Genomic DNA, 10,850 nt, shown 5'->3' on the forward strand with positions numbered 1-10,850 from the left:
AATTTACACTGAAATCATTTTGAAGATACAATTAGAAAACATTAATAAATTATAATTTTAAAAATCGGTGGTAAGATTTGGTGTTATAGATAAAATACTGATTCCGGAAACTACACTACACAAAACTGTATATATGAGATTGTAATGATCTTTGGATATTTGAAAAATGATAACTAATTTAGCTAAAATAAGGTTTTAAATCAATCTTTATCTAAGATCACTCATCCTTAAATAAAATTACTGCAATTACGTCAGAATATTAAAAAGTTGGAATTCCTTGAATGGTTGGAAGTTGTCAAGACACGAGGAGAAAGGGAACGAGACGATGTGGAGACGGCAAACGGACAGCGGTAAGGATGGTATTTCCCTTTTTGGTAAGTTGCTAAGTATATTGTTACGAACTGTTAGTGTTTTTTTAATATAATACTTAGATTTTATGCTTTGTTCTTTGTCTTCAGGTCAAGAAGGGATGTCCAGCAATACGTAGTCCTTTGCGACCATCCCAGGTGTTACTGATTGTCGCTAACGTGAGCAGTTCAACTTTTCTGGACTGTAATGGAGCATTACGTCCTCATAATGTTAATTTTTTTCAACATTTAAAAGGATGATTTACCCTCGAAGTTCATCGAAACAAAATCATCTGCATGTTTGGAACATATTTAAAGTTTCGCAAATGGATCGGAGTCCTAGTAAATATTTCATTTACAGCTTATTTCAGATATATTCACTATTTCCCCATACATATTGGTGCACTCTCAAAAACTTTGTCACTTTTATCACAAGTATTGAGCAATTTTCAATGAGTTTTGTTTGAAGACTTTCAAAGTGGCAAATGTTCATGATAAAGGTGTATCGGTATATGTTGGGAGTGAAACTTCATACTGTTAAGTATTTATTGTTGGTTTTTTAATTTTTATAATTTTCTATGTGCATCACTTATCGAGTGCCAGAATTAAAAAAAAAAAAACAGCTTTTGAAACTAGGATTTTTCTCAGAAATATGATCCCTTTTAAGGGCTAAGAAGAGAAGAGCCCATTTTCTCTTATCAACTATTTAGAGCATTTTATCACTGTTTATTTATCGTTTTTAGTATCCACCATAGTACTTTCTAAAATATATAACTTTTTTTACATTGACCACACAGAAGGTCTTGAAGAAAATTATTTCCGTCAGGGCCTATGTCATCTTTGGGGATGCCCGGTGCGGTATATTTTTAAAAAGAATAATAGGGAAGTTCTGGGAAGGAAAAGGTATAAAGGGTGGGTAGGAATCTGGGTGTCAGTGTATGAGTGACGGGTGAAATCCATCCCTCCCAATGCGGTGAAAGGCAACTGGGTCGAGAGAGTCTGGCTGGAGAGCTCAAAGGGTCTTCCTGAACCGGCCTCTCCCAATCCGGCCCGCCACGCAGAAGATGGGCAGACGCAAACCTCACCTCATGATCTCGGGCAACCCTGTTAAGTCACCAAACGTAGTATCTAGAGGTTTCGGTTCATCCCAAAACAGACCATAAACATTCTGTCAAACTTTAGTTAACTTTTTGTTTCTTATTTTTATTGGATCCACCGTTTAATAAACCTTTGACATGTACAGGTTGCAAAACAAAACTTATGTTCCCATGGTCACTGAGATATCCTGCGCATGTAATCATTGTATGGCTACATCTATACGTATAATACCAATACAAGTTCTGAAATTTTCGTTATTGATTTTCCAGTAGCACTAAAATTACTATACTCCGGAAAATCATTTCTATTTTATTTAATTTCCCTTTTAAAACGTATATCTGGTTCTTTGAAGTGATGCACATAACTCCCCTTAAAGCGTGTCCCGTTCACTCCGCTGATTGATGACCGTTGTCCTTGTGTGTGTGTAGCGAGTCGGGTTGCTACGTGTACGAGCACAGCGAGACGGGCCTGCAGCAGTGGCACTATCCGGGCAGTATGGCCGAGGGCCTGGAGGACATGGACATCTGCACCACTCCGCCTCCACCCCCCCCGCCGCCCGATGAGCCCCCACCGCCCCCCCCACCGCCACCACCGCCTGCCGCCGATGTCGATGTGCCCACCATCAAGTGAGATGTTTCAATCAATTGTTCATAATGCTTAGTTTCACTACTGTTAAACCTATTGTGAAATCAGATATTATTAGCAATCAGCAGAGTGCAGCCTGCTCATTAAATAATAATTATAGAATTATTATCGGTATCAAATGTTGAGTCAAACAAAATACTCACACAGATGCATCGCTTGCATACAGCATGTTTCGAACTTGTTATTCAACTTCAAAGAAGAATATTTAATTTTTTATGTAATAAAAATAAAATACTAATATTTTTAGAATTAAAAATACCAATTTCGGTTGTGTCTTTATGTCTGTAACTCCGGTTCAATGAACTCGGATTTACTTTTAATTTATTTCAATATTGGAACTGATTGTAAGACCAATACAGACAAGCGATGGAGTATGTACCGAAATTATTTAATTTAGTTTAATTAATTAATAATTCTATCTTTGGAATGTGTCTTTCTTTTTTTTTCAATTTTGGATAAATTTAATATTTTAAGTTTACCATCTGATTGTCTCTAAAATTAACAATGTTTGTTTTTAAAAGGCAATGATCCTGAGGCAAATATTTTTTTAAATACTTTCAGCTTCACAAATCCTCCATTTATACCCTGTGATTTTTCACAGGTTTTTGAATATTTAAATTTGATCAAAGTGTATACTTACTGTCCCTTCCTCGCTACTAGCAATAAGTAGGTGTAAGCTAGACAAAAGCTATTACTCGGTCACCTTTGGAAAGGATATTTCTATCGGAAATTTATCCCTACATATGCATCAATACACACAATCTTATGGTTCTGAGGGCCTCAATCACAATTAGTGTGACACACTGGTGGTTTGATTGATTGGCAGTTATTTCCAGATTAAACTTACTAACTGAATTGTATTCTTCCAGAATCCCCCTGGAGCCCCTCCCCCCGGGCACCTGTTCGCCCCCCCCGCCCTGTCCACCCCCTCCACCCATCACCAGCCAAGACCTACAGAAAGTCAGATCTCAGGTAAGCGAAAAAAAAATTAACATCAACAATATAGAGACATCATAAACATTGAAACTATAAATAGAATCATATAAAGTGTTATGTTTGCACAAAGCTTGCTAGAGCTAACTGCAAAGTTATGTATGTCCACACGATTGCAGGAAACGAACCACGCACTGATGGCGTGTTAGAACACCAATACATACAAGTACATCCGCGATATCTCTGCTTGTCACGATCACGCGGGTTAACAGCCAATCATGTACTTCGTGTCCTTATAAGGGCATGGGGCACGCGCCAAAGAGTGGGACAAGCCCCCCCCCCGCGAGCGACCAACGGAGGTCAAGTACGGGCAGCAAGCAAACAACGCGTCAGTTGACCGCCGACCTCGCTGAGCCCCACACGATGTAGAGTTCAAAGTTAACATTACCGCCAAATAAGTGACGCCGTAAATATGGTTCGGGAGTGTTGTTTCATCTCGCGGGCCGCTGCTCGAGTACAAGTTCTCAGCTTCAAAAGGACCCCCGAAACCACAGCCCACTTGTTATAGAGCTGTGTCCTGTCTCCATCTGCCGATGGCCACCAGCCCGTTACATTATATAACTGGGTCATGTCTCGGTCCACGTCGGATCCGCCCCATGCAGTCTACGGCCCAGACACCGCGGCCCACCACAGCCGGGTCGTGAAGACCCCCTTGGCGAACCGACCCGTGCTCCAGCTCTTCCTCGCCGTGTCCGCCCTTGCAGCGTGCCGCCTACCTCTGTGGATGTCGGCCGCCCTACCTACCGTTCACCCCAGGCTGAGACCAGTGAACTTGTAGACCCCTGCCTCAGCCCTGGGCGTCTGCCGCTCCAGCCTGTTTGTGGGGAGCCCCTTGGCCCTCCAACCAGTGCCCCCGCCCTGCTCCATCGTCTCTGCGCCTCCAGCCGCCGCTCTGGCGTCCTTTGTCGTCCAGCGTGGCGTGCCCCGGTGGCAGTCCTTCGGCTTCCGTCCTGCACCCTGCCTAGGCCCCTGCCTATGGCCCCTGCCGACCGTCTCACCGCATCCGCCGTAATCTACACGTGAGCTATTATTATACCTTTGCCAATCAGAGCCCTTAGAGTCAATAGATTGCCTAAGTATCACGTTAGGCCTTAAACAGCCATGTACCTTTGTAGAACTGTTTGATAACCGGTATTACCTGTACAATAAACACTCATACCAAGAGACTTGTTTCATTTGGGGAAATTGACTATATATAATCCACACCCTGGAGATTGGAGTACAAGCTCAGCTTGTGTACTCACCCATAGCATATTACTTGGCTTGAATGCTAATGTAACAACTTATAACTATAAGTTACGTTAATAAGCTCTAATGTAACAAATCATATAAATATAATAAATATAGTAAGCGATGACATTGAATACGCCACCCGAGTCACCCCCGAGGAGAAGATTGAAGGAAGACCGCGGAATATTATAGTAAAACTAAAGGGCAGGAATCAGAAAGACGAAATCATAGCAGCAATCCGGACAAGAAGGGGCCTAACAGCAGAGGATATTAACTTTAATGGAAAACAACGGATCTATATAAATGAACATTTAACTCATAAAAACAAAGTACTCTACAAAAAGGTCAGAGAGTTTACCAAAATTAATAAATTCAAATTCTGTTGGATCAAAAATTGTAAAATTTATGTAAGACTTAATGAAAACACAAATCACCATTGCATAAATAATTATAATGATCTAGAAAAACTAAAAATATACAATATTTCCATCAACTAACTTTCAATATCGACATCTTCAATTGCGAATTTACTAAATATAAAATGACCTTAAAAGAGTATTTCACTGATGTTTCTTGAATTGATGTTTCTGATGTTTATGTTTCTAGTATTTATATATTTATAATCCTGTTATGGTATGATTTATATGCACAACATTGTCTTCTTATAGTTATGGTTATGATATGATTTATATGCACAATATTGTTTGTATTCTTATGGTTACCAATGTATCGATAATCCTTTATTTTATATAAATTTTAGTTTTTTTTTTTTTTTTCCCCTTTATTTTTATTTTTGTTGTATTATTTTGTTCTATTATTTTATACAATTCTTTTATTTTATATAATTATAACTTCACATTTCTCATAAATTTAATTATTTCTTCTAATGCTGTCTTACGTAAAGTCACAAGGAGGAAATCCGTAATTGGTTTTATTTTGGCTATTTCACTTATGTACAATCTGTAAAAATATAAACTGTTGATTTCCCAAAAAATGAATAAATAAATAAATAAATAAGTCGTCTTAACACACTTTGATCGGGTTATTTTTTTCGCCGGCGGACCGCTGACAATGGGCCAAAATAAAGGTCCCGCGCGAATTTCTTTAATTTGTTTTAAATCGCTATATCTTCGAAAATAATGGAAATATTTTAATAAAATTTTCTACATATGTACTAACTCAGGATACCCAAGCTATAAAATTTCTAGCCGGAAACCAAGTATTATTTCTAATGCAACTTAATAAATCGAAAACAAAGTCATTGTTGGGTCATTAGGGTTAAATTTTTTAAGTATAAACTAGGTTTCAATTTTATAAAATTACAAATTATTATATTTTCACCAAGCTCAAATCATTACAAAAACAAAAACAATTGCCACATCTCTAGTATCGTCAGAGTAACACATTATTACCCAAATATTGTTACATTCAAATACCACGTGTGCAATTGCCCCTCGCACGGTACGGTGGACCAAAACCATCAGAACGTGGTAATAATATTGGTTATTTTTTCAAATGAAATTTAAAATAATCACTTACCTTAGAATGCTTCTCGTATTCCTCACGTAATTTTGTTTATGGTTTTTCACCATACACTATTAGGTTTAAGTTTCTAACCACCTTTATATAATCAGTTACAGTTCACGTCTCAAAATTGTTCATCTAATATTTGGATACAGTGTGATACTTAGTGAAACATTTCCCCCTATGAAGAGGGACGTCACGAAATTGACACATATAACTCGCCAGACCTTTCGAATTTCTTCGCTTCCACTAGATTCTTCACTTTCACTATCGAATTCAGGCATATAATTACTAGAACAGGCAGATAAATTATCTGCGACGATTTCTTCATCACTTTCGTAATTTTCAGAATCCATTTTGAGGTTTGAAAAGGCAAATATAAATATTATCTCCTCGGAACACAACCGTAGGACAATTTGCTTTTTAAAAACGGGCATGCACTTGTAAATGTTTATTATGGTCCGCCTAACTGTTTGCCGATACCTGATGCGCCCGACACTTTCCGCTCGCTCGCACCTAGGAGTTGAGTGGCTGCGGAACAGAGATAGAGAGATTTGTTTCGGGTTTCAGGGTCATAAAAACCCTCGTTCCAGGAATTAAATTATTACAATAACAGAATATGTTATCTAAATGACTTATTTCGTTGATCTTCAAACGCAAGTTTCAGGTGTTCAATAATATAGGACATTTTAGTTGAAATATCGATGTACACAAAAGACTCCAAGATAAATACAAAAAAAAGACTTGCATTGCAATTTGATAATAATGTAGGGATATATAGTTGGGACCTGTACAAAGAGATTGGTATATAATATTCATATAAAAACATCGGATAATTTCTTCTTTTCTGCCATTGAAATGAGGCTGGCGCAGAAGGTAGAAATACCCTTCCTGACGTTAAGCATCAATCGACCGAACGGGTAGAAATACCCTTCCCGATTAAAGTGTGTTAATGTGAAACAAACAATAATTTTTATAATTACGTTTTAATGCACGGAAGAACACAAAATCGGCCAGCAATGCAGTAAAATATCATTTAATCCTAAAAATAAATTCCACGTGTTCTCGTGATAAATTTTTGTAGTATAATGCCGTGTTGCCCTTATTCCTTCTTTAGCCAACGTTTCAAACGGCGTTACAGTGTCCATCATCATTGCTTCAGTGCCTTTTTTTTAAGTGATTGACAAGAGTCCCAACCGTGGAGCCAGTGGAACTATGGCAACCGTGACTTGTCTTTATCACAAAGTTTTGTTCGCTATTCTTTAGTAAACTTAAGAAGAGATCTTTACTTCATCTATAATCAACAACTTTTTAATGAAGATTCTAATTCTAATAATAATATTTATTGCAGAGTGTGGCGGGCCCCTTCCCTCCGCCAGACCCCCCTCTGCCGCCGCCGCCCCCCAAGGATGACGCTCTCTGCGCCGCTCTGGACAGCTTCTACTCCGACCTGGCCGACCTGGACCCTGTTCCCGAGGCAGCCCCCGCTCCCCCCCCTGCCCCCACTGCTCCCCCTGTTCCACGCATCTCTCCCCCGTCGCTCCCCGCACCACCCCCCGTTGTAAAACCCCCACCTGTCCAGATGCCTGCGCCTGTCGAGATGGATAAAGGGAAGAAGAAGAAATCAAAGGTGACTCATATTGGGGTTATTCACATAAATTCGAATATGGTTAATTTTTACATTTAAAAGGGGGTCCATTCTAGGTGCCTTTCAGCTTTTGAACAAATTGAGGTCAGCTGAAAACACAATTGTCCAATTGTTATGCTTGTCAGCTCAACACAATTTGATGAAACACTTCAACCTTAAAATTAAAGTTTAGTTGATAATAATAATAATATTTGCATGATTTGTATAGCGCATTTTCACGCTCTACAAATAATATATAATGTACATATTTCTAAAATACTCTATCTTATTATTAACTATAAACTAGACGAACCATTTTAACAACTGATGGGTAACAGAGTGCTTCCACCGGTTCATCAATCAATAATACAAAACTATGTGTACAATATAAATAAATCCCCGAGATCTGGAAAAAAAGATAAAATAAAAAAATGTGGATGAATTGTGAATGTGATGCTGCGTTAGAATGTACTTATATTATTATCTCTTCAGTACAGGCAGTTAATACACAGGACCATACTTACCTGGGAGGTCACTTGAGATTAACACTGTTTATTAGAGAAATTTAAATGCAGTTCGCACGCAGAGGACACAATTAGGAATACATGTACATTATTGGAAATCTATTATTTAATTTTGGTGTTTATTTTAATATGGAGAAAAAGTAAAAATATTTATTCCTACCTACGGGTTGTGAAATATTAACCCTTTCACACCTGCATTATTGTTTCCACATATATAAAATATGTAATGCTTGATAATACATACCTCAGAAAATTATTTGAAAATTTTTGTATTTAAATTATTTTTTTTTTAATAAATTTTTCTATGTTAATTTGGATTAACATTGGATGTCAGAGGGTATTTTTTAAATAGTAAGGTAAAATAAACATAACACAAAAGTAATACAAATACCTGTTTCATGTCAAAAATGCACATTTACAATGTAGTGATAATCTCTAAGGTACAAACAAATAACATTTTAGGCATAATCCAGTGGTAACGCATTGGACTGCCATTCCGAAGGTCGCGGGTTCGAACCCGGCGTGCGCAAATAAATTTTATTTGATTAATTTGTGTTATTTCACAATTAATTAATTAAAATAATATATAGTATATTTGCGGCACGTTCCAGAGTGGAAGATACTACCAGTATCGCCCTGGTGTAAGACCACCATTCAGAATTGAAACGTTGCTCCAAATGGCTTTAGCCGTGTTTAGTGACTAGATCTGAATAGCCAGGTACTTCCCCACCTTCCTCTTTCCCTTCCCCACTTACCTTCAGCCTCACAACATCCCCCAATTGGGGATGCCATAGTCTCACTGGCTCCAGACGGGAGCAGTTGGGACTCTTGTGAGGTATTCACTATAAAAAAAAAAAAAAATTCATTCTTAAATAAAGAAATAATCTAGGATATTAAATCTTTAAAAATTCGCCATACTAGTTGAAAACATGTCCGTCACTACCAGTGTTAATTTTTGAATGAACATTGAAATTCATTTCAATATTTTGGAAAATGACTGTGAACAGTGATTTGAACTGATGTTATTATTATAGAACACATCTTAATGCATTTAAATATTTGTAATTCGAGTAGAAAATATTGATATCTCACCTTAAATTAAGTAATCAATGAAAGCAGAAATTCGATGAAACTCACAATCAGCAGATGTCAAAATATTTATTGTTGTTGTAGCGGGAATAAGGATTTCAACCGAACGGAAAAAATAGACACCACAGAAAAGATTACAAGCTATAAGAAAACAAAAACGGTGACCGGATAAATCATCAAAATGATAATTCATCACATTTTTAAAATGTTATATAAATTCATGGAAAGTGATGAAACAAAAACTTTATTAATTGGGTTAAGTAGGTTAGGTTAGGTATAAAAATTTTTTTCTTCGTTTTTAATGACTTTATATGACTTTTTAAAGGTGTGTTGAATAGTCACTGTGTTGAGTTATCATGGAACCAACAAAAACATAGCTTTTCTAAATCGCTACCGTTACGGTAAAAAAATTCACAAAGTTCATGTTAATTTGAATTAACACTTGGGCTGAAAGGGTTAACAAGAAACACAAATGGGGACTTGAACTCTGCGTTGTGTGGACAAGTTTAAACTCGGAGCACATTTCTGAAGAGTGTCCACTCTATCAATTGCTCAGGGGAACATTGCTTCTGCACAATGCGACACTGGATTGCATCGATTGGTTTATGCATCTCAGCAGTTCCAACCATACAAAGAAGAATGCTAAAATAACACATCTTTGTATGAATCTCATTCTAATTGTTTCTTTTTTTCCAGACTAAAATATCATCCAGTATCGGCCTTAAAAATCGTTCAGTTTCAAGTTTGGTGGAGAAATGGAAAAAGGTGCAAGAGAGCCTCGACAACTAGATGGGTTCATCAATCAATACATTATTTATTGCTTTAACTATGTAGTATTAGTGATAACACTACAATATTATATAACAATAATTACAAAATCAAATAAGCATTTATTTATATTCTTGCAATTTAAATGAAGTGCAATACAAATCATATTTTATTATTTAAACTTTTTTTTACATGTCATATGTTTGAGGTTTTCCAAAATATGTGTATTTTATTTACATAAATAACTTGACCGATTAAGCAATGATATGAGTTATTTGACAAAAAAATGTTCATAATATCCATTATGTATATCTTAACTTATAGGTTTTTAATATAAGATTTTTTTGTATACAAAATCAGTACTGTGTTTCTTTTTAATTGAACCCTTCAACAATCAACTGCAGGGACGGCTACTCAAAATCAATACTGTGTTTCTTTTTAATTAAGCCCTTCAACAATCAACTGCAGGGATGACTATTCAAAATCAGTACTGTGTTTCTTTTTAATTGAACCCTTCAACAATCAACTGCAGGGACGGCTACTCAAAATCAATACTGTGTTTCTTTTTAATTAAGCCCTTCAACAATCAACTGCAGGGATGACTATTCAAAATCAGTACTGTGTTTCTTTTTAATTAAACCCTTCAACAATCAACTGCAGGGACGGCTACTCGAAAGTCAGTACTGTGTTTCTTTTTAATTAAGCCCTCCAACAATCAACTGCAGGGATGACTATTCAAAATCAGTACTGTGTTTCTTTTTAATTAAACCCTTCAACAATCAACTGCAGGGACGGCTACTCGAAAGTCAGTACTGTGTTTCTTTTTAATTAAGCCCTCCAACAATCAACTGCAGGGACGGCTACTCAAAATCAATACTGTGTTTCTTTTTAATTAAGCCCTTCAACAATCAACTGCAGGGACGGCTACTCGAAAGTCAGTACTGTGTTTCTTTTTAATTAAGCCCTCCAACAATCAACTGCAGGGATGACTATTCAAAATCAGTA

General features: G+C 36.9%; 1 protein-coding gene across 1 annotated transcript in view; it reads left to right on the forward strand.

The window, feature by feature from the left end:
- LOC149419979 (uncharacterized) overlaps positions 1-10,163 on the forward strand; it is a 35,909-nt gene extending 25,746 nt beyond the window's left edge. The window contains exons 8-11 of the mRNA XM_089637409.1: positions 1,874-2,071; positions 2,960-3,062; positions 7,189-7,467; positions 9,774-10,163. Coding sequence (XP_089493535.1) covers positions 1,874-2,071; positions 2,960-3,062; positions 7,189-7,467; positions 9,774-9,866 — 673 coding nt within the window. The 3' untranslated portion in view covers positions 9,867-10,163. The remainder of the gene's footprint in view (positions 1-1,873; positions 2,072-2,959; positions 3,063-7,188; positions 7,468-9,773) is intronic.
- The last annotated feature ends 687 nt before the right edge of the window (positions 10,164-10,850 follow it).

Source organism: Hesperophylax consimilis, chromosome 11 (genome assembly GCF_061612785.1).
Source record: "Hesperophylax consimilis isolate HC1 chromosome 11, BYU_Hcon_1.0, whole genome shotgun sequence".
NCBI lineage: Eukaryota > Metazoa > Arthropoda > Insecta > Trichoptera > Limnephilidae > Hesperophylax > Hesperophylax consimilis.